The 26,040-nt window shown below is 25.4% G+C and overlaps 4 protein-coding genes across 5 annotated transcripts; 3 read left to right on the forward strand and 1 right to left on the reverse strand.

Annotated features, from left to right (window-relative positions):
• The first annotated feature begins 130 nt into the window (after window positions 1–130).
• LOC114132020 (replication termination factor 2) lies at window positions 131–3,937 on the forward strand. Its single transcript, XM_027997393.2, has 4 exons — window positions 131–366; window positions 2,466–2,645; window positions 2,711–3,191; window positions 3,262–3,937. Exons 1-4 carry the CDS (start codon window positions 298–300, stop codon window positions 3,474–3,476), a joined length of 945 nt encoding a protein of 314 aa, XP_027853194.1. The 5' UTR covers window positions 131–297; the 3' UTR covers window positions 3,477–3,937.
• Window positions 3,938–4,599: 662 nt separating this feature from the next.
• Window positions 4,600–15,423, forward strand: LOC114130919 (uncharacterized). Of its 2 annotated transcripts, XM_050201194.1 has the most exons (4): window positions 11,623–11,955; window positions 12,504–12,699; window positions 13,612–13,776; window positions 13,873–15,423. In XM_050201194.1, exons 2-4 carry the CDS (start codon window positions 12,645–12,647, stop codon window positions 14,223–14,225), a joined length of 573 nt encoding a protein of 190 aa, XP_050057151.1. In that variant the 5' UTR covers window positions 11,623–11,955; window positions 12,504–12,644; the 3' UTR covers window positions 14,226–15,423. The 2 variants fall into 2 exon arrangements, with proteins under 2 accessions (XP_050057155.1, XP_050057151.1); XM_050201198.1 differs by lacking the exons at window positions 11,623–11,955; window positions 12,504–12,699 and adding an exon at window positions 4,600–4,824.
• Window positions 8,341–11,234, reverse strand: LOC114128999 (endolytic peptidoglycan transglycosylase RlpA-like). Its single transcript, XM_027993649.2, has 3 exons — window positions 11,067–11,234; window positions 9,082–9,252; window positions 8,341–8,979 (listed from the first exon to the last, which is right to left on the reverse strand). Exons 1-3 carry the CDS (start codon window positions 11,119–11,121, stop codon window positions 8,594–8,596), a joined length of 612 nt encoding a protein of 203 aa, XP_027849450.1. The 5' UTR covers window positions 11,122–11,234; the 3' UTR covers window positions 8,341–8,593.
• A 3,645-nt stretch (window positions 15,424–19,068) lies between the features above and the next one.
• Window positions 19,069–20,694, forward strand: LOC114130571 (uncharacterized). Its single transcript, XM_027995601.2, has 3 exons — window positions 19,069–19,269; window positions 19,792–19,959; window positions 20,091–20,694. The coding sequence occupies exons 1-3, from the start codon at window positions 19,215–19,217 to the stop codon at window positions 20,441–20,443; spliced, it is 576 nt and encodes a 191-aa protein (XP_027851402.1). The 5' UTR covers window positions 19,069–19,214; the 3' UTR covers window positions 20,444–20,694.
• Window positions 20,695–26,040: the final 5,346 nt, after the last annotated feature.

Genomic DNA, 26,040 nt, shown 5'->3' on the forward strand with positions numbered 1-26,040 from the left:
CATCGTATCATTGTGGTATTATTTTGATATCAAGTTATTATCAATATTAAGACCAATCAGAGGACAGGACGTGAAAACAGACTATGTTTATTTTATGATAATACCACAGATTTCTATTTAGAATCTGTATAGATATATTCTGTGTGATAATATTATTAGGGAATAATTATTATTACCTATAGTTTTAGAGTTTCTTTTGTGAGGGTGGACGTGTAAATACTAAATACAAATTAATCATTGTGTAGTGCCAATAATAGTTTATTTTCCTGTCCAAAGAATTATACCTAATCGTTCGAGATGGGATGCGACGGTGGAACTATACCCAAGAGGGACGAGCTTGTACGGACCAAAAAGAAACCCGAACAGGTATGTACTTTACTTCATCAAGAGTTAATTCATAGCTAATGTTTATGTGACATCATTAATTGTATATAATAATAAACTGGTAAATAATTCAATGAATATACACATGGGCTATGATTACCAAATGTCAACACTACTCCAGTGGAGACTGGAATCATTACAATTTTTGTAACTAATAATGTTAATCCTCAACTCATGAATATGTTTATTTATGTTTACAACATAAATACCTAATGTAGTAGTATATAATATAGATGATTATACTAAAATATATCAATTTGAATTGCATCTAACAATTTATAATTACAGAATACAGCTAAAAATTCAAATTCATAGAATTAGTGTAATATTGCGTTGTTTATATAAATCGATTTTGGTGGTTTAGGTCAAAAGATGGGAAGCTAGATTAGGAGGAAATAGGTTTTGGAGAAGTAGTTAGGAACAATGAAATTTTTACTACATAATATATAATATACTATTATACCTAAGGTTGTTAATATCTAATGTGCCATTTAGATTTTAGTAGAGAAGATAAGTAATGCAATGAAGGTCAGCACCTGAATAATGAAAAGCATTAATTTTTTGTTATTTAATAAACTTAATTAATAATTTATAATGATATGTGTACAATTAATAAGCAACCCTGCCTATTTCATCATATATTTATGAAATGTAAACAATAGTCAATAAAAAACTTAAAGCATTACTAAAACAGAAATGCTATTTATTCTACCGATATGAAAAAATTATGCAAAATTATTGAAATTAGATATCTCTAAAAAATAATAAATTATTTTTTTCATATTTTAACCTAGAGCTTTTAACTATAAGCTGATGGTTCACAGATAAGTAGGAAGTCCAAACAACTCAAAATTAAAAAAATGCAAGACATTGAATTTAGTATGCATTATCAGAGTTTTATGCATAAGCGAAAGACTGACATCTTTTATTCAATTTTTTATTAAATATTTACTTAAGTCAGAATATTCTACATTAATTGCGATAAAAATTAAATCCTGAAAAAGATAGGAAGTTAAAAATGATAATCCTCTTTCCAAGATAGTTCTATTTTCATACAAATTTTATAACCTAACCATACAATCAAAAGAACAACAGGCACTGCACTGAAATTTAAATTAACAGTGCTATTAAATACAGTGAAAGCTCATTTTAATGAATCTGAGAGGCCCAGAGATTTAAAAAAAAAAACAAAATTTTTATTATTTATGTATTAAGTTATGACTTCATATATTATTATTTATCATACATATCATTATGTTTACATGAATAGTTAATTACGTATTTATTATTTTATTAAAATATATTGTATTATAAGTATTTATAACAGTATTATTACGATTATAAAAGTAGATAATAAAAAAATGTAACCGTAGGTACTTAGAAATCTCAGCATTTATGCCAATTACTTTTATAATTTCTAATACGATAACATATAAAATATTCAAAGAAACATTTTCATTATTCAGAGTGATTAATACACTGTAAAGAATGAGTTGACCCGTGGCGTATAAGCTAAACCAACCATTACTATGCAATTTTTACGTTATATAGAGTTTTTCATTATAAAAAGTTTTCATTGTAATTATTGTAAAAATAAAAAATAACTAGGGAAATTGTTTTAGTGCTATAGTGCTATACCCTATTTGTTATAGAATTCCATATCCCAGAAAAGGTTAAAATCCTTAAACTAAAATATGATGTAATAATATTAGTAGATAAAATGATATACTTTGGGGGTCACCCGTGGCCAAGTGGGTCTGAACTAATGTTTTGGTGCGTTTCTGATGTAACCATGTAGGATTTTTGCGCGTGGTGGCTTCAGGACTCCAGAGCAAGCCGGTTAGTAATGACTAATCGACAACTCCCCTTGCATAATCCTTTGGGTAACTAGACTTGTCTAGTTAATCAAGAACCATCTTCAATACTTAGACATGTGAAATGGGGCCACTTCCTAAAAAGTAGAATGTCACTTAGAAGGTAAAAAAAGGGGATTTTGTTTTAAAATAAAATACTTTATTTTTTCCTAATTACAAATTTATCATTTGAATTATAATTTTGTTATTTTGCTATTGAAATTGTAGAAAGATAAATCATCCATGCAGTTATATCGTTGGCGTAATTGTCACTTGACTCAAGGACCTCTTCGACCACCAATAGTCGCTTGTGGCATGGGGCTCTTATACAATAAAGAATCAGTTCTACAGCATTTAGTAAATAAAACTCCATTTCCTGAAGCTTCAGCACACATTAAGAGTTTAAAAGTATGCTTGTTTATTTATTTTTTAATGCATATTTAATAATTTAAATTGTATTAATATTTTTATAGGATATAAAAGCTTTGAAATTAACTCCCAATCCAGCGTTCAACGGAAAAGCTCAAAGTGTTGGAGGATATATTGATGATAATAGTTCACCTTACATATGCCCTTTAGTTGGTCTTGAAATGAATGATAGATCGAAATTCTGTTTTTTGTGGAAATGTGGATGTGTTATTTCAGAGAGAGGTCTTAAACTCGGTGCGGATAACAAGTGTGTTAATTGTGTAATGGAGTATGAAGATGATGATATTGTTATATTAAATCCGACCGAAGAAGATGTAACATTAATGAAAGCCAAATTGGCTAAACGCAAAGATAAGATTAAGAGTAAAAAAAATAAAGTCAAACAAGAAGTTGTAGTTAAAGAAGAACCAGTTGATGAAGATGAAAAACCAATTATTCCATCATCAATCATACCTGTTAAAACTGAAAATATTGATGTTAAGAAGGAAATAAAAAAGGAACATATAAAGAAAGAACAAATAAAAAGTATAACAATTTTTAAAATGATTTTATTTTATTTGATTAATTAATATTAATTATATTAAATTTGATTTAGGACCAATCCCTAGTGCTGCAGGATCAAGTTCTTCCGTCACCTCTGCTAACTGCCGCAAATTAGAAGATCCTGTGTACAAAAAAGCAAAACTTGCACACAGCATTTCTAAAGACCAAACTGCAACCAATGTATATAAGTCATTATTCACAAGTCATGAAGACGACAAGAATCAAACTCGAGCTCATTGGATTACATACAATCCTTTCTATAACTAAACCTAAAAGCTCTGTTTTGTATTTTAATTTTTCTATCATTTTTTCTCCTTTAAAAATATTTACTTCTATGTTACACTCCATTTGTCTTGAAGTATTTTTATTTTTATTTTAATAATTCTATTAAAATAAATAGAATTTAAAATAATTTACATAATAATGACTATTTAGAGTGAAAATTTCACTCTAGTATACCTGGGTTTTAAATCATCTTACATATTATTGAAAAATAGGTTATGATAAGTTCAAGTATTATATTTTTTAAATCGTGGGAATAATTTTCATGTCAACTTTGATATGTCACCATCAAAACTTAAATAAATGAAGTTAGTGTATTTCTGGTAATTTAAAATTGAGATATTGAAATCATACTGTTCATATATTTACCTATATAAACATTATAATTGATATATTTATATGTATGTAATAATTTTTACTAATAAATAATAACTACATGAATAACATATTTTATTTACTTTATTTAATAAAATTATTAAGTACAATTTTCTTCAGTAAACCATTATTACAGAAGATTTTTATTAAAAAATACAAACAAAACATAAAAATTACATTTCTTAAAACTACTGACTAGTGTTAGTATTTTTTTTTTTTTTAGGTAACAATCTACATGGTTAATTACAATAAGTTATCTTTGGATCTTTTATAATGCCCTGTGTCTAACAAATCGGACCATTAGAAATGGAAGTCCAAATCCAGTACTGAAAAACACTGCTAGTAGAGCTGTAAATTTATACTTGCTATTTACATCAAATGGCAAATTAGATCCAGGTCCTCCATATGCATGACTATTTCGAGCTGCTGTTGTTGAAAAGTTTCTCATTAGTTGAAGTCCCTTTGAGGCGATCATATTTTTTCCTAGACTTGTACTTTTAAGTGTATAAACGTGCAGCTCGCCGTGCAGGGATGAAATTCTATAGTCTATAAGAAAATGACGACGGACTCCTGTGAGAAAATTATGTTCTAGATAACAGCTGGGATCACAGTGGTACCAATGTTAAAATAATCCCTTGATATCCCTTTGACCCAAGAACAAAGTTCTCAAACAGCACCAAATGATAGTGAATTAATGACATAATTAAATACACAATTTTTGTAATATTTTAACGTATAAAATAATATTTGTATATTTATTGTTATTAAACTACTCCAAATAAATGTAAACAACGCCTAAAGTCTTAACTTACATTAGGTTAGGTTTACATTACCAATATTGTAAAGTTATATTATTACCTTATTGTTTTTCATTTGGTTAAGTTCAATACCAATGGAATACTTACTTTTATACATTTCTCAATGGATGGTGTAAAGATAATTTGTTATCAGAAATCAGGTACCTACGTAATTTAATCTATAACTTATAAGCTATATCTTAAGGTATTTTGACGGGCGCACGAAAGTTTGACCGGCCGGCGTCAGTGAGGACGTTGGTCGGGTGTTTGTCTAGTAACAGTAAACTTATATTAAAATATGTTTTGGCGTACTAACTGTCTCAAGATCATACTAATATACTTTTAGTACTGTACGTAATCGTGCAGGTCATGATAATAACAATAACCCGATAGCCCGCCAACTTGAAAGTGCTTCTATAAACGACTTTTAATTGATTGTGAACTGTGAAGTAATATTGGATATCAAAACGCAAATTTCTTAGATCGATTGCCAATTTCAATTTTAATTGTGAGCAGTAGTTGTAAGTCTCCCAAATTTTACCATTAGGAATTGAATGTTTAAATGCTAATCTACAAGACAAAGAGGATATTTTTGAAAATCATATTTACATGCATATTATGAGCTTCCAATGTTCGACATTTTAGGTTGAAGATGTAACAACTTATACGTACAGTTTCGGATTTAGAACAAGTGTCGCCCTAGGCCTTTTTAAATATGCCACCCCTATCCCCTTCAAAAAAAGTAGTAAATATTTTTATGATTTTTTTTTCACTTTTAAAAAAATTTGCCGGCCTAGGCGTAAATACGGACCTGGATACTGGAAAAATAGAACCATTTCAGGAATGTAGCTAGATAGCCTATCCAAAACGCCGCATGATCATAATATTATATTATTGAAAATTGAATATTATGTCAAAGTAGGTAATCCAGGACCGTAGCCACGGGGGGGGGAGAGGGGACGTTGCCCCCCCCTAAACCCAGTCGTTGCCCCCTTTATAAATATTAAAAATATAAGAAAGACATTGTTTTTATATATAATGCCCCCCCAAAAAAGTTTACTTTGCCCCACCTAAAAATTTGGTCTGGCTACGAGCCTGAGGTAATCATATAAAATATTATACGAAAAATAAATAATAGTCTAGGTCCTTATTTATTTATAAGGATGGTTGGATTTTTACGTTATTTTTTTTCTTGTCACAATAGTTTTTAAGTATTTTGGGAAAAGTATACCTATTTGTTCATAACTATGAAAATTACTTTTTTTTATAATATTCCAACATTTTTCTCATGTATTACACAAAAAAACTTTGATTTTCATTTAATTATTTATTACTAGCTTTCACCCGCGTGCTTCTTTTTTTTTGGAGGGGGGACATGGCATTCTGTAGATTATCACATCATACAGCCAATCAGCTGATTAACTATACTACTTTTCTATTAATTATTGTTATTATTATTATTATTGGATGCATTTTAACCTATCTAATTACTCGAGTCTCAAGATTAAGTACGTCAGTCGTAGTTTGAACGCAGTGATCTATACTTCAAACCCCGCAGAACCGTTCAAAGCACCGAGCCGTTGTCACATCTGATATACGACGAAAATAATAATTGATTCATCATCGATATTTTATATACACATTTTGAGGTTAGTTGGGTAGTATCACGAGTGCTCGATGTCGAAAAAGATCACTGAGATGGATTTGTTCAACTTGAATTAAAATCATCTTTTTATGATTAACTAGAGTAGGATTATTCGTAATGTATATTATCCGATAAACATAATTATTATTGATGACAGATTATTCAGGGCTGCTAAATTTATACTCATCTTAAAAGTATTAGCGCGTTTTTTTTTAGTTATATCGGCGTATCGCCAAGAGGCAAGAGCCATATTCCACTTAATACTAACGTTTCTGAGGTATAATTAAGGTATGCTTAATTATTAAGCATTTTGTATGGCTTAATTCAAAAAACTGTATGAAACTTAGAAAATGTAATAGAACTTTGTTAATTTAATGTTATCAATTAACTTTTAGGACTTTCCAGTACTAAAAAAAAATAGTGATTTAAACTTAATTGTTGCTGATAACAATAGGTACTATCAAAACCACAAAGCTCTAGGTATATTATTATAAATTATCATTTGTTACTTAAATTATACTAGAATTTTTACACAAAATCATTATGATAAAATTTATTATTTTAGTTTTATGATTCAAAAATAAATAATATTTATTTTATCATATTTAGACATTTTCATTTCAAATATATTTGATTTTTTATTGGGGCGAGCCTAGAAATATTGTTCGGGGAGGGGGGGGGGGGGTATCGTATACGTTGGTATCAATGCTGAAATATTTTCAGCTGATGTTGAAAAAGAGATAAATTTCATTAATTTCACTAGTGAAAATTTACTGGAGACATCATTTAGCACACGAGTTTCTGTTATATATTCATTGTCTAATGAATATTCATTGAATAGAGAAGAAGTAGTAACTTACTTAGCAAAAGCTAATGAAGGAGTTAAATTATTAGCCAGAACTAATGCATCTCACGTTGAAGCATTTTTATGTATACTATATAAAGAAGACAGTGATTATACCAGGATGGTATTCAGCCAACTGTGATTATATTAGAATCGTTATGAGGCCATTTCCTGGTAACAGTTTTTCCGTAGATATAAAATGTTCAACACTTCAACAGACAAATCAGAGGTGACATAACCTCTAAAAAGTTCTTGCTCTATGATTAACGATACCTGCGATTTAAATAAACCCTGTTGTTCCAACTTAAGTTGCGTAAATCATATCCAACACAGTTGCTAGGGCAATGTTACAACATAGACAAACCTGAAACACATCATTCCATGTTCCAACACTATTTCATGAATATATATTAATATATTAATATCATCATACATCTATTTCAATTACCAATTATTATCAATTTACATATTTATGTTCAAAATAATATTTGATATAAAATTAACTTTTATACTGGATGTGAGGTAGCTACGTAATATCAAATAAATATATTATAAAATATTATTTGGTTTATTATGAATTGTTCTTACAATATTACAATATTCGCTTTTAGTAACTATAAAACAATATTAATGTACCTTTATTGCATATACAATATGCCGTCCAACGCTTTATGTTAAAAAGCAAGACTTGCCTGGCTTTGCTAACTAAACTTAAAATATTTGAATATTCTACATTTGAAAGCAATAATGAAATATAGATTCAATGAATTTGAAAACGATTCAATGTGGAACTTGGGAATTACTTACGATGTTTTGAAAATTATCGTAAATGACACATTTCATAGCATTAATAAAAAGGAGCAAGTTTTTTTAAAATTTAATATGCATTTTAATTTCATTATTGATATTATCTAAATAGAATAATAGGTACAGATGTAGAGTAATTTTGAAGTTATAACCTATTTCACTCATTTTCTTAAATATATTTTTTACTTTAAAAAAATGGATAATTTTAATTACCTCACATTCTAATACTATAATTTCTCAATATTTTTTAAGTTACCTTAAAGATACCTTATACGTCAAATTAATATATATATGTTTAAAGTGGTAAAGTTACAGCTTACACATGCTACGTCTTGCTCCTGTAAGACTCAAACATTTCAAATATCTGTATTTGACATAAACTTGAAGATACTAAATTTTTATTTCAAATGAATATATGAAATTATTACATTATATCCGTTTTATAATGATTTCCGAACAATTATTTATTTATAAATAAATTCTAAAATAAATATGATATTATCTATATTATAATTATTACGGTGGTGTATTATTTAAAGGTGGATATTGAACCAATAAATTATACATTAAAATGCTGTGACATTTTCATCGCCTAATCATCGTCACCAGACCGGACTGCGCTCGGATTCTTGGACTAACCCCTAGGTGTGCAAAACCCGACCTTAGAGAACATTTCTTTGAAACAGAATCGTGAACAACATTCGTGGTGCATCACACACGTGTTTCCATAACTCGCGGTGCAACCGATACCGGTCAGAATTTTCAGTTGACACGATACCTCGTCTTCATCCATGATGCCTACAGCTTCGGCTGCCGCAAAAGACATGTCCAAAATATGTCCGTTCAAATCATCCTTCCGGTCGTTGATCCTTACCACCACACTGGTACCCATGATTTCCACGTTGACCATCGTATTGAACGGTAACGTCTGGTGAGCGGCGGTCATTTCGTTTTCGTTGAATACTTCACCGTTTGCGGTTTCAATGCCTCCTTGGTAATATGCACACGTGCCCTTTTCGACTAAATTGAAAATATGATGTTATGTACCTATATTATATTTATTTATAAATTACGTAAAAGTCAATGGCCTTTACGATAATTCAAAACAGGAAGGATAATTACAAACGGAATTTTCTTCTTTTGATTCGTCTTCATTTTTACTTTGTGGTCTTTTACATACTCCCAATTCCCAACCTGGTTCCTTAAAACAATATCCAGAACAACATTCTTTGTGGTTTATACACGAATTGTTTCCGAGACGCTTGCATTCAGCGAGACCGTTAAGAGGTTTAGCTGTAGAAACAAAATAATAACTTGATATTATATATACTATATAATATTAGTATGGTTATAATTAATACGCGGATAAGCTTATTAATCAACAGTATTACTCTATTAAACAGCAATTGTTGAATGATCAATGAAGTATAATTTTTATTGGTTATTGTATACTACTATACTGTATAGTGCAACACTGTGGTGTGATAAAATAAGATATAATAGCGTAGATACATCCAAAATTCAGTTTTTTTTTAATTTTATTATTTCATATTTTTATCGGTTATTATTGCATCCTTAGTCTCTCAATTATTAGTCGATTTTATCAAAATCAAAACCTAACCTACGGGGAGCTGGGATTAATGGTTAGTTAATTAACAGTGCTTCTCACCCTTTTTTGTTATAGGGTCCCTTAAATTTAATGTAAAACTGTCAAGCCCCCCCCCAATCAAAACCATTAATATTATTTTTTCTTAATTATATACTAAATTTACATGCACTATTTCACACAAATAAATTATTAAAATAATAAAATGTAAAGAAAATAACTAAATAATCGAAAATATTTTAAATGAAATAAATATTTCAAGGCCCCCTAGTTATTTAGCCACGGGCGCCCTAGATTAAGAAGCACTGGTTTAGTATACACCTCTACATAATACCGTAGAGTGTAGACAGCAAAATATTTTTATTTTTTTATTTTTTTTTTGGGGGGGGGGAGTATAGATATGTTATATTTAATATGATATATTATGTAATAAAATATGAAATTATAAAAATGTACGAACTCTTAATGCGATAAAGCAACTGTACACCAAATTTCGAGGGGGCAATCTGAACCCTAACACCCCCTCTCTGGCTACTGCCTTACCCATTACATAATTTATAATATATGTATTATTAATAATTATTCATAATATTGAGGCTTCTGTTAATCGTATTATACTGTATCGAGTATAGGTATCCAAGTCAAGTATTTAATTTAATTAATTTTTTTATGAACCTATTGTTAAATACAGTGGCATAAGATCTAGAATTGCGGCCGGCGGGGCCAAGGATCTCACCTCTCTCCCCTTTACTGGACCATCACATTTTCAGGCAAGTAAATTAGCAATAACATATACAAAATATTGTAGAAACTCGTAAAAAAATGAAAATCTAGGTATAAATAATTCTTCCCGTAATCTATTATCCTTATTACTTATTTAACTTCTTATTAGTTAAGTTTAAACTCTTAGTTGAATTAGACCAAACATTAAGTTTGTATACTTATTTACGCAATTATTCATAGGCGCGAATTGCCCTTCCTGCTTAACCTCCCAAAAATGTACTTAAGTAATATATTTACACTGTTTATATATAAATGCCTATATGTGTTTAATTAACAAATTAAATAATAATAATTAATATTATGTTTTTATTTTAATATTTTCGTAAATATAATTGATAATATATTTGGTTTTTCAGAATAAAACTGGGTGAACGCAAGGTTATAGTGGTTATACCCCCCATCATGGGTTTACTTAAAAAGATTGCAACCTTTCCCCAACTCATTCGGTCCAAATTTAAAACTCAATTTTCACCTATCGAACACTAAAATTACAACTTGTTTTTGAATGGATTAAAACTATTGTTGTGAAAACATAAATCGATGTATTAATCGTAACCAAATTACCAAGTAGAATTCGTTATTATTTCATAGAAATCAGAAACTTAGATGTAAATACTAATAGTAGATAGTTTCTTTTAAGTGTTTGAAAACTTTTTTATTCTATTTCTTTTAAAGAAAAATCAATAATTAAAAAAAAAATAAATATCTCTGAACTCACCAGAAATTATGAGCATAAGAAATAACTTAGCCCAAACGGCTGCAGCATCTTTCATTTTTGCTTCGAACTTTCCACTTTCAAATAATTTTGTTGATTTAGACTGTATAATATAATATCATAAGCAACACTACAATACAGTTAAATTAATATACCGTGAAACAAAAAAAATTTTAATCGTATGGACTATAATTAATATTAAATTTGAATACTGATAAAACCCACTTTTATTGTTGAACCGTATAATAATATATTAATGATTTGATGTGACCAATAGGCAATCATATATTAAATTTTATATCAATTATAGTATTTTTAATAGCTCACAGCTTATAGTTACTAACGTTAACGTATAACCTAATCTTTTTAGTTTCTAACAATATGTAAAATTTTGTTACCTGAAAATATGTACCTACAATTATTTTTTATTTTTATTTTTTTTGTAATAGGTATGTGACCTTTTATTTTAAATTGTATATACTATACGACATTTCAATTTAATTTAATTCTAATATACTATCTAAAATTAATTGGTATAAAACACAATATAAACAACAGAATGATAATTGACAATTTTGATAATTTAGTTAATTACATACGCTATAATTTAATATTACATACGATTATAAAGTGTGACGTAATGATGTTTCACATTTCAAGAATTCACTTTGACTTCATTAAACGAGGTAGAGGGGAGTGATTGCCACTCCAGTTGGTCACTTTAGGTCGTTTGAACAATAAAGTTTTCATTTTTTTGTTTTGTCAGTCGTTACTCGTCGTCCTTATTTTGCAATGCATAAGTTCTCCGATCGCATGATCTTCTTACAGGATGAAGTTACATATGGTTTCCTCAATCCACTGATTTGAGTTCCTATAATTTTTTTCTAAAGAGGTAGGTACATACCTAAATCTGAGATTTTTAACCATCTTTTTAGATCATCCTTATTTTACGATATAGTTTTTAAAACCAAACAAAAAGAACAAAAAATCATAGGTGTTATATTATGAGCATTCAATAAATACAAAGTTTTTATTTAAAAGAATATAAATTTTATTTTTAGTATTCACTTCAGAAATATGATATTCATTATACCGTATCCATATAAAGTAAACAGTTTGTTCCAGAACTAAAAAGGTTTGATTTCCATTTTCCATTTTATAATAGTTTATAATAAACTATAATCGAATAAAAGAACACTGTAATTAAAATGTTAAGGTATAAAAAGTATTTTTAAGTATTTATAAAATTAAATGCATAAAAATCAATGTTTGAATTCACTTTACCTTTTCATACTATATAATATTAACTTCACGTTATACGTGTGGGAACTTCAATGAGTACTAATACATATATTTATCGTCTTATCAAACATTACTACTATTATACAAATTGCACATACTATAAACAAAATTAACTATTAAATATATTCTTATTAAAAGGCAATAGTAAATTATTATGTTATCTGACATTATACGAAACAGAAAAAATTTTTACTACGTACATTCACCGTTTTATTCATATTGAAACAAGTTGACAGTTTGACACGAAAAAAACATAAATGAAATTCGTAAGTAAAAAAAATGAAGAAACCTTCGGTTGTTTTTATTACGTTGATTTTAATTATCAATATTACAGGTAAATATATTTTTGTATCATAAATTCGTAGTATAATTATATTAAATTTTATTAGATTTGTAACAGTCAATGTGAAGAAATAGAATTAAATCATGGTGATTTGCTTTGTTTTAGCGTACCTATTAATAATTATCAGCAATATATCTTTATATATAAACTTTATATAGATATTCTAAATTGTTTTCAGTTATATTTTCAATATTATTTTTGTAAGTTTCCGAATTATCTACTCCACTTTTCATTTTGTTATTACTTTAAATTTAATTTGCTATTTTTTCACCCACGGCTATAAAATAATTATTAACTAATAGGTATATATTGGCACATTTATGTTTATCTGTATCCATATACATCAGTTCATTTTCGTGACTTATTTATGAAATATATAGGTATGTGTACGTATATACATATATATTATATAGGTATAATATATATGTCTGTATAGTGTATTGTTACTATTCTATAGAAATATTATAAACAAATGTTATTTGCAATATTTTTTTAAAATTTAATTTTATATTATTGAAACTATTATTTTTTTACAAAAGTAAAAAATACTATATAGTAATATACCATACTCAAAGTAAATTAGTAAACCACTACAAATTCATTAATCATAACTTATGAGGTATGACCTTATTTGACCTTGATATCATAATGTTTCCGTCAAAAATACGCTTGTGAGTTATGGGGAAATAGTCTAGATAGACATTCAGATTGTTCAACATGAGTTGTTCGACAATAAAAACTATAACTATACAGCAAACTAAATAATAATCAAAAATAGTAAATAAAAATATATTAATTTAAAATATCTAGTTAAAATTGTAAATTGTTATTGTATATGTATAGATAATAGTTATCCCTATTCTTCAATTATTTTTTTATTATATCTGTTATTATCAATTTTAGATATGACCTGCAATATCACAGAAACTATATTGTGTAAACATTTAACTGAAATATGTTATTATAATGAAGAATGTTGTTCCCAGTATTGTTTGAAATCATTTCCGTGGTTTTACGGAATTTGTGAGCAATTTTCAATGCAGTTTAATTTTGATTCAAACTCTACAGGTACCTATCTATATCGTTATTTAATAGATTTGATCTATTTTAATTGATCACAATAATAACTACATTAAATTTTGGATTTCTTTATATCATGACTAGCTGAAAAAGGAATTTGCGAATTCCACATGCAGACCGATGAAAGTGATATTGATTATCTGGATGATGAATTTGGCAATATAAATGCAGCACACAACAGTTTGCCTCCATATACACTGATCCAAGTGTCACACGAAAAAAGGTCAATAATTGTCACAATAAACGATCGCATTCCTAGAACAAATGGAACACTTTTAGATTTATCAAACGAAGCGGCTCTAAAGTTACAAATTAAAAATGAAGGATTTGCACCATGTAAAATTGAAAAAGTGATACATCATAATCCTATTCTAAAAATGATTTTGTATGCTATACCAATTTTTTCTTGTGTTATAATTGTGATTAATATATTTTAAGGTACCTATCTGAACAAAAATGTATTTAAATTAATTATCATTTTTAATCTTATGTTATTTTGTTCTACATTTTTTTTTTTTTTGTAATTTTTATGCACTTATATGTATAAGTTATTGAGATATTTTGATTTTAAATTTCTCTTTATATTTCGGTTTATTGCATAATCCATTTGTATTTAGGTACTCGTCGATATTACGATAATCATGAGAGTTTTTATCACACAATAAGTTACCTAGGTGTCTGACTAATTAGTAATTACAATTTAAAATTGAAGTTTTTTTTTTTTTTTTATAAAATATAGGAAAATAAAATAAAATAATTTTATAGTGGATATAGGTAAATAATATTTTTTTATTATTATTTACTTGTCTATTATTTATGATCAATCGTAACTTATCAGTATTTATACAAATTATTTTTATTTCAATAAAATAAGTATAAAATGACAGAATTACAGAACTCTGATTTTTATAAAACTATACAAATAATAAATTATTAACTAATCTTAATCAGTTAAACACAATAAAAATATAAATGTATCCTGTGTTAATAAGGTAATAAGTAAAATAATAATAATAATAAAATTATTTAATCATTATACTCATAATACCTACCTACCTATATTAAATTAAGAATACAATAACAAAATAATTTCTATTATTTAGCTTTTATTTCTGCAAATGTTTCAATAATATCGTTAATCAACATTTTTAAATAAATCAATTTTAATTGAAATAATTTCTAAATTAGAAAGTCGACCTTACAGAATTGTTGTTCTCAAATATTCTTTTATGTTTTTTGACCCGATCTTGATGTTTTTCATTAATTTTAAGTTTTCAAGTTTCGGCATCACTTTAGATTTTTGATTTTTATCACATAATTAACCATTCATTATAAATTATAATATTATTATATTAATCAGACCCAATACTGACACAATTAACAAACACACTAAAAAAACTACTATTATACTACTTATAAAATCAGTTTATCTAGTATTTAATCAATAAATATTATTTATTACTACCAATATTTATTTTTAAGTACCGAAGCTTCAGAAGCGGCTTTTTGTAAATTTGTTAACTGTTTGGAATTTTAGATCATAAGGTATGACTGCTCATTGGTTATACATTTATAATATATTAATATTTATAACAATTTTAAATTTAATGAAAATAATAATATTTTTAAAACAAATTTTACTATTTTTATTTACAAATGCGAGATTCCAAATTTAAGCAAAAACCACGAAGCTTGTATGCTTCTATCCTCCCTAGACGGTCCTGACTAATAAGAATAATGAATATAATAATAATATGATTATATTAGTTCATGGGCATAGCTAGGATTTCAACAGGGGAGGGGGGGAGGGAAATTAAAACAAGATTATAAAATAAAGCGGGTAAGTGGGTAACGCTCTGCTGTACATTAGGTGGATCACTATTATATATTATAGGAGTGTTAAATTTGAATTCAATGGTAGTTATAATTGTATACGAAAAACGATTCTGAACGAAGATGATTTGTCAGCCTAGGATATAATTTCCAGTGATTGGTGAAAAAGGTGGTTTATATTTTAATGGCCTGAATACACTAAAATTTAAGTTCTTTTATAATTATTCTAAGCTAAACTTATGAAAAATCTTGTATTAAATTTTCAACTCTTAGCTACTTATGCGAAAATTTTTATGAATTATATCTACAAAATAATTTGCAAATATTCATGATTTTGACGAATTTTTGTCAATATTTGAACTTCAAAAGCTAATAAAAAAAAATGCACCTATGTATTCTTATAATTTTTAAATCACTGTAAGAGTAACTTATGAGAAACTTTGTATTAAATTTTCAAGTATTTTTATTGGGCCAAAACAATTTTATCGACATTTAAAAAAAAATTTTCAGAAAAATTGAAAATTTCAGTTGTCTATAAATAGCTCAAAAAAAGTCAAAATATTTTGAAAATTAAATCATGTAAAGAACATTCCAATCTAAATAACTGGTGAAATTTTCAAGAATCTATGACTTATATTTTTTGAATAATAACAAATATTTAAAATCGTTTGAGGATAAATCGTTATCGTTCCAATATTTTGTAAAAATTTAAAATTCAAACACGCTTAAAATTTTTTCTATATAGATGCTTCGAGTTTTCTCTATAGATACTATAGGAAAATTTATGGAAAACTTAGTGTTGTATTTTTAATTCTTAGTTATTAACACAAAACATTTTATGATTTTTCAACTTCAAAATTACTTGCAAATTTTCGCGTTTTCGACAGATTTCGTAAAAAATTGAACTATAAACGCTAATAAAAAAAAATTGTGACTAACAATTTTTAATTTTTTATAGTTACAATAAGAACAACTCGTAAGGAACCTTATATTAAATTTTCAAGTTCTTTTGGTTATCCAACATTTTTTTATCGACACTTAAAAAAAAATCTCATAAAAACCGAAAATTTCAGTGGTCTATAAATAACAAAAAAAGGCAAAATTTTTTGAAAATTTAACTGTTTATAGATAACACTAGCATAAATATTTGGTGAAAATTTCAAGTATTTACAGTGATTAGTTTTAAATAACAACCATATAAAAAAATCGATTTAGTCGAAAACTGGTTTTGCGTAAAAATTCCCGTTTTTCCATCACTTTTTTTTTGTTTTTCTCGATTTTTTTGAAAACTGTTGGAAAATGTTTACTTTTAACCTCTTTAATGTACCAAGGATATTCACTTTTCCATCGGAAACCATCCACAAAGTTTGAAATTGAAGCATTATTTCGACTAGTTATGCTGTACACAGACACAAAAACAAAAAAAACACACATTGTAAAATCAATACATTCATCACTTCGTTCAGAATCTAAAATGCCATTAATAATTATTATACAAAAAAAAATTGTTTTAATTCAATTTGAGGCGCGAATTAAATACAGCAGGGGTGGGCAAGTGCCCATATTTTTTTTTTAAATTACTTATTTATTTACCCTTAGTGAAAATGACTATGTATTAAAATTTAAAATAGTTATTGCTAATAAACTATTGGAAAAACTTTCAATATTAATTACTGATTATTATTTTATACAATAGTTAATGAATAGTTTTATTGCTACAAATAACCAACAATTGAAAAATGATACACTACTTGAGTAGAATAGTTTTGTTATAGACATTTAAATAATATCTTTACAAAATATTATGTAATCTAAAGTAGTATTATATTATTATCAGTGACTAACCTAACCTAGTATTTTAGTAGGTACCTACTATAAGTTAGCCTAGCTCAAGAGAAGTTATTCATAAACCTATTATTATAGAAAAATGTTTGCAAATCATTTGAATTTATTGTTCATATTTCGATGATAAATTTTAATTTGCCATATTATAAACTAAAGTTATACAAATATTTTTTTTTTACCCTAATTTTAGTTTTAAGTCAAGTTTAATGAGATCATTTCTACTGAAATGACCTCCCAAATGAATTATTCCATTGGTAATTAATAATAACTATATTTTGGATTGAGTAATTTAACATATCTTTTAGGAACCTTGTATTCAATTTTAACCTTTTTGACTTGTTGACAATTCCTTAACAACATACATTTAAATAAACCTAAAAAAATATTTCCATAATATTCGTTTTCCAGGGTCCGAGTTACATCACGTCCCTCTTATAGAATAATTATAGCAATAATTATTTGTAGTAAATAATAAAATACACCGCACACACATTTTAACGTCTATAAAGTTATTTTTGTTATTCTTATTATTGTACATTTATATTTTGTTTGACGACAAAAGTTTCTTAACTCTCATTTCCCATAACCCACTTAAAATACTATATTGTTTCACCTGTCAAATTTCTAGTGCACCACATAATTGTAATTACACAAGTAATTAGTGACTTCAGTATTATCTATCCACCTAGGTTAGGTTATAATTAAAATTAAAATAATAACTATAGTAATACTAGTTATAACTATGTGACTTTTCCGCCCTCATCATTGCCATCCGAGTCTGTGTCAATATGTGGTAGTGATGGCTCAATAAAATTTGTCTCCTTTACCTCTTTCTTTAACAAGCATATCAAAATCAAATTACATTTCTAATTGAAAAAAATACGAATCATAGTATTCATAGTGCGCAATGACTATAACCACCTAGCGTTGACAAATGTTAACTTAATAATTCTAAATTCAATCATACATAATAAATTTCATTTTTGTATAATTTATAAAAAATTACTTACTTGAAAGCGATAATAATGTTGAACAAACAGCGTTAACTAATTAAATATTAATTAATAATATAATAAAATCAATATTTTTGGAAAAATTATATTAACTACCCGTATTACTAAAAGTAAAATAATATTATGTTATTTTAATAACTATATAGGTAGGTACTTGTATAAAAAAAAACATGACATATTGATATAGATTATAGAGTATACACTAACAAAATATTTCCTTTCAAAATTGTTTTTCATGATAATACACTAAAGTTAAGTTTTCTTATAAATTTTATTCACGCACCTTTACTAATTCTCTCAAGTGGAGGTACCTAAATTTATGTTTACCATTGGGGGGACGGATTTTCATTTTCTCCCCAGTTGAGAACCACTGATAAATAGTGTTACTTTAAGTTACTGTATTAATAATTGATATTGGTACTTATTTCTATAAAATTATTATTATTATTTATTGTATAGTAATGTATATGATATCGTAATAACTAAACATTTACACAATTAATAATATTAGATATATAAAATTAAAAAAAATCAGTTATTAATTACATAATTGCTATTATTATAGAGTTCTGAGTTTTGGTTATTTGATTACTTTTAATCTAAATGCTATTGGACTAACATGTCTAATGCGTAAATCAGAAGTCAGCCTATTCATTGTTTTATTTACAGTTCATCAACATACTAGTAAATATATTATAATATAAGTTCATAAATAATTTTAACAATAAAAGAAATATGAAGAAATCTGCAGGTGTTTTCATTACATTATATTTAATATTCACAATTTCAGGTAAATACTTTTTTTTCTACGAATCCTTAAGAAATTATTAGTTTTATTTAGGAATAATATGTTCTGGAAGGTGCTATCAAATTCCCTTCATGCTACCACAACTCACTCTTTGACCATCTAAATATTATACCGAACACCCTAACCAAACCAATGTCCCATAAACCAGCCCAAAAGATTGAAAATAAAATAATTTTGCAATTTATACTTTTCTGGTCTAACGCCATACCTTCAATCCTTATTATACAAAATATGTATATATTTTTAATTTTAAATAAATTTAAAAAAAAATTAAATAATCCATAGGTAATTTAAATTTTTATATTTTTTACTTTTACGGCTACAGTGAGGAAACCATATCCAACATAATTTTTTTGTGGAGTAAATATTGAGATTTCCTATAACCCTAAATGTATGTATTTATGATATATTAATTTTACGTTTATACTTGAAAACAATTATTGATAATCACTTGCATAGAATTAAATATTATTGAATAAAATATCTTGTGTTTATTTGTCTTAGGAATAATCTGTGATCATGCAGGTTCATGTAAAAGTATAAATGAAGTTTGTACAGAAGACAGAGACTGTTGTTATCAAGATTGTAGTTTCTCAATATTTTACTTTCAACGATACTGTAAAGATAACATTAACGCATTCAGTACATTAACATCATTCTTTAGTTCTAAAGGTATATCTAATATATGCATACTTATATGTATGTATAAGTATAATATAAATATTGTATTATGAATTATGACTTATGATGTATACCGTGTACCAATAACCATAATGATTTTTTTTTTATTCTGTATTAATAAGCGCAAATTGGAATGTGTTCATATAAGGAACCCACAGATGCGGAATTTAGTGAACAAATGTATAACAAATATGGTTTAAATGCTGGCCACCGTATGTTACCACCAGGTACAGTAGTCGAAGTCGTGCTAAATGATAAAAAGTTAATGGTCACAATAAACGACCAGCCTTCAAATGAAAATGGAGTAATTCTGGAATTTTCCAAAGAAACAGCTAAGGTATTAGATATTAAAAACGGCGAATCATTGCCTTGCAATATGGTTGTACCTCGATTGGAGAATAACCAATATATAAAATATCTTAAACATATTTTACCTTATTTGAGTATACTTATGTTAGTATTAACTTTTTTTTAAATGTAACTATAATAATATTTCAAAATTTGAAGTCCACTTCTTTTAGGAATTAATTAGACTAAAGCTTACTTTAAATTTTAAGTTTAAACGTTATGCAAGTTTAATTGCTTAAATATTGTGTTTAGGTTAAGAATTCAACCTTTTTTTAATTAAGTACTTATTTATCTAACTTTTATAATTTATTTATGTAAATAAATATCAATATAATCATAATAATAGTTGTTTGTATAATAAAAATTATTTTAATCCAATTTTGTCAATTTATTGAACACTATTATTAATAAGATATACTATTAAACAAAATTAGTTCCTAAAATAATAGTATCAATCAAAATAATTTATAATTAAATAAGAAGTTATTAGATACCTACTAAAACTATGGTTCTGCATCTATTTTGACTAATACGACAGTCGACAAATTTGATTGATTCAATTTGTATTTGTTAAGATGATCAAATCAAGGAACAGGATAAGTATTAGCCAATGTTCAAAACATTTAAGCACGATTAATTAGATATTTATTACCTACTCTATAGTTTGAAATATTTAAAAATTTAAATTGGATAAGCAAGCACATATTTTACATACGAGATATAACTTATAAGCATCACCATATACCTACATATCTCATTGAATAAACAAGTGCTTAGATTCTGACCTAATAGTGAGTCTATATTATTTGATAACAATATGTTTAAAGACATCATTTATTATAATATTACAAATAATAATTGATTTAAGAAACATAATATATTTCTTATTATATTTAATATCTTTATCATAATTATAGTCAATAAGCAAAATTATAAATTTTAGAACGTACAATTACTTTGTTTATAACTTATGTACTGAGTTTTTCAGCTATTAAAATAATTAGCAGTTATTGTATTAATAACGTGTAAAGTTACGTTAGTCTGTTGGTCATTATTTTCTCTACACGGCAAAATCAACAACTTGAAATTATCAAATTAATTTAAAACTATGAACAAGGGACGGATGTAAAATCTACAATTCTATATAATTTTCGACAAATAGAGTTCACAAGCGTTATAACATGATTATAATCATAAAATATTAATCTGGCTTTCCAGTAGAATTTTTTGTTTTATATATAAGTTGAAAAACTCGTAAAAAACTTTTTATTAAATTTTCAAATTTTAAATATAAATAGAAAAATTTTTATGAATTCCCAACAACAAAACAATTTAATAAATTTCGTGAGTTTTATAAATGTTGTTAAAAATTTGTGATCATAAATTTTTTAGTTGAGTAATTAAAAATTTTTTAGGAAATTTATATTCAATTATCAAGAAACTTGCTAGCAAATTACAATATACTTTTATTCGACATTAAATTTATATAAAAAAAAAAAAAATCAAAAATCGAAATATTTAAAAAAAAAATTCATAATTAGAAAATGATGAAATTTTCTTCCTGAATTTCTCTGGCACAGAAAGATATCCATTGTAAAGATAGTAATGTACCTTCTGAAATTAACAAGAAAATGTATTATTTCAGAATGTACATTGTACATCTAATGGTGTTATCAGCATCAAACTTAAAATCACTCAATATTTTATATAACAATATAGATTAAAATTTTTAATAATTTTTAAAAGTTACAGTACCTTGGTTTCCCCTAGTATTCGTTACTCACACCATTATATATAATTACGTTAACATAAAAAAAAAATTGAATTGTTAAATATGTATACAACCATTTTTATAATATATATATACATATACTGTTATCAGTTTTTTCCAATTAACCTTATTTAAACTATTTAGGATAAAAAAAAAAATGAGCCAAATCGTTACAGCCGTTCTCAAATGATACGGTTCTCAATAAACAGCATTTAATTTTTATTTATATAGATATAAGAATATTATAATATCAATACACTTTTGAATATTTTGAAAATATGTATGTATATTAGGTTGATCCTAATATATAAAGGTAAAATTATTTTCTGATCTTATTATTTCATGAAACATACTTGGAATGGAATCATACCATAATACTATCGTGCTACAAAAAGCTAAGTTGACTATTTCTATTTTATTTGTTGTAAAAAACTTCAGTGTACCTACCTAGGCTATTTGTTGTTAAGTTGAGTAAAGGTTTTTAATTTTGAAAAGTATATACTAACGTTTAACATTAGACCGTTGATAAAATATCTGTTGATATGATAAATATAGTAGGACAATAGACACCAATATTGAGATTATATATTTAAATGGTCAACATTTCAACGGTCGATATAATATTGGAACATTCATTTACTGCTTAATGTTAAGTTATATTTATTGAAAACGTTTCGCGTTTATTTTTTCTTTATTTAAATTATAATATTTCTGTAAAGATACTTATTAATTATACATTGTAGGTATATTGTATATTATTATATGACTATTTTACAAATTTTTCTATAACGAATTTTTAATCACACAACAATTCAGTAACAATAAGATCAAAAGCTAAAAGTACAACGATTAAAAATTCACTGAAAATATAACTAATTGATTAGTGATTATGATTAGTGACATGATCACAGTAGAAAATGTATGTTTTAATTTTTACAATCGATATTAGTGTAAATTAATAAGTGTATACTTAGTTAGAATCAACTGCAATTATAATGATACCAAAAGATAAATAACAAATATGATGAAATCAATTAATTTTCAATTAAAAATCATAATATATAATAATTTGATGTATCATATTATTATGATTCAATCATTTCAATTAAATGTCTATAATTTTCATAACATAAACTGTTAATAAATAAGTATATTTATTTTGGAAATTTATGAAAAAATATGTTAGCAAATAAATATGAATAGCTAGCAGAGATTTCAATTGTGTTGGATGTCGATCCGTTGGTGTCTATATAATATAAAAAATAATTTATCATTCTAATAAAATAGCAAATAAAAATATTACATTATTTAATTTTAATTAAATACTCACATCACTTCAATAATATTAGTTTTTAATCACAAACTGTTTTTCTCAATATAAAATTATAATAAAATAATAGGTACCATAAGTTTTATTATTTTATTTAAAATATCCCTCGGCAACCTTGGCCAATGAGATAAACTTACATACTATTAATGTATTTGTATAAATATGATATTTGAATTATATTAAATACAAAAAAGGTGGGCAAGTGGGTAGTTATGTTGTACTCAGTTGTACTACTACTAAGTCCCGCACAGCAATTAAAAAATATTTGTTGATAATAAATTGAATATTAAATGTTACTTATTTCTAGAACTTACCCAGATAAATGTTATATTATTATGTTTTATGAGATACTGTTAAAATATTTACCGATAAAATATTTCCAAACACATATTATCAGAATATTTTTACAACCTGTCTTTTTCATTATGATTATCCAAATAAATATTTCAATATGAATAAAAAATAAATAATAATCATACTTTTTAAATTCCAGACGTTCCAGTATGAAATACTTTTTAAGAATAAAATAATAAATTTTAAATCCTTAGTTATCAAAATTGAATAGGTATTTTATAAATTGTTAAATAATTAAAAAAATGTTTAAGTAAAAAACGTATAAAATATTCAATTTTTATGACAAACAATTAAAAATGTAATACAATTTATATTTCTCAAAAAATCAAAAATATTTTATAATAATTATACCTATAACCAAAAAAGTATGATTATTTTTTATAGATATTTAATCAAATTTACAAAAATGTCATTACATTTTCGTGAATAATATAGACGAATTTTATCAAAATTTTAACTTCAAATACATACAAAAAAAATTGTGCCTATGTATTATTAATATATTTTATAATTTTTATACGGCTACAAATTATTTTAAAATAATGAAAATATTTTGAATATTTTGTATATTTTGTTTCCCGTGATTATTTTTTTAAATGTTTTTTTGTCCTCTACGTCCAAGTGTTAATAGTGCATTTTATTTTCTAAGTGAAATCACGTTTTAAGTTATAATTGAAGTATTTATTCAACTATTTATTTTTTAATTATGTATACAAACACTAAAAAAATCACATCATAATAAAATCAATAAATTTATTACTCCGTTCAAGATTTAAAAGAATTCATTACCTAATTAATGAATAATCGATAAATTAATGGTCTAAAAATATGAAAATATATAAACAATAAGCGATATAAATCGTCAATACCAACAGCAATACGCCAATATCAAAATATTTATTATTTCGATTTATGAGTATAGATTAGCAAGGCTGAGCATTAACGAATTAAAAGTTGAAACGTTAAGTTATAAACTCATTACTTTTTTTTTTTTAATTAACTTTTAACTTTATAAGTTACTTTTTTAAGATTAACATGTTAATTTCAGTTAATTTTATTCAAAGATATTAAAATTAAGTTAATTTTAGTTCAAATAATAATGCAAACTTTTGAATGATATTTTTAGAAAATTAGGTTTTTAATAGCTAGTTAATACTTTGATATATCTTTTTAATCTTTTTAAATTTCCCCAGTAATTTTCTTGAGCATAAAGAAAAACTATCTAATAAACATTATATCTATCTGGATTTTTTTATTTTGCATATTAGAAAATTTTAACTTTAAATCAAGTTAAGTTACTTTTTTAAGTTTAACGAGTTAACGAAAAAAATATAAGTAACTTTTAACTTAACTTAATTATTTTAAAATAACTTACCTTAACAAGTTAAAAAAAAAAATCGTTAACTTGCCCAGCCTTGTAGATTAGTTACTTAAATATTTTCTAATTATTAATTAAAAATAGTAATATATGTTTTATATTAATATATATTATAATCGTTATTATTATTATTATTATTAACTTGGTATTATTTTGATGTTTAAGTTATAAATAATATTTTGAAAACAATGATTGACTATAGTTATTTTATTTTATGTATTAATATAATTTATATTATGATAGTAATTAATCATTAATCATAATTTCAACAAGTTATAATTTAAAAACAAGAATTTACAATTTTTGTTAGTAATTCAAAGTGTTGGAATTTTTTCATATATGATCATGTACTTAAAGAATTACTTTCTGAATTACTATTTTTTATTATCTAAACTTAATGATAATTTATTAATATGTTTTAACTTTGATTAGGAATAAACAACCCAGTAACATAATATGTAGGCATAGCTAATGGCATTTGTTCGTATAAATATTAAATAATTATTATTTATGATAATTATTATTATAATGCTAGCAAACACTATATGGCAATACAAGAAAAATATAATTATAATATATAACAGTTATATTTTATTGAGGTATAATGAGTAATGAGTATAAATATCAAATCGGTCTAATTTAAGTCGAGGATGTCGAAAAAACTCACTATATATAGTCAATAGACAATAATATTGAAGTTTTTTTAAAAAGGCTAATTTAATTGTATTTAAAATTTTTTCAATAATATTTTAAGGTAATTTTATATAATTTAATTTGAAAGTCGTGAAATTCCATGGTTTTGTTCAATCAAGTAAAAAAGATACATTTATCTTATTGCTTCTTAAAACTAAATATTAAAATACTAAGATTTTAGTTTCTGCAGAGTTAATC

Source organism: Aphis gossypii, chromosome 1 (genome assembly GCF_020184175.1).
Source record: "Aphis gossypii isolate Hap1 chromosome 1, ASM2018417v2, whole genome shotgun sequence".
NCBI lineage: Eukaryota > Metazoa > Arthropoda > Insecta > Hemiptera > Aphididae > Aphis > Aphis gossypii.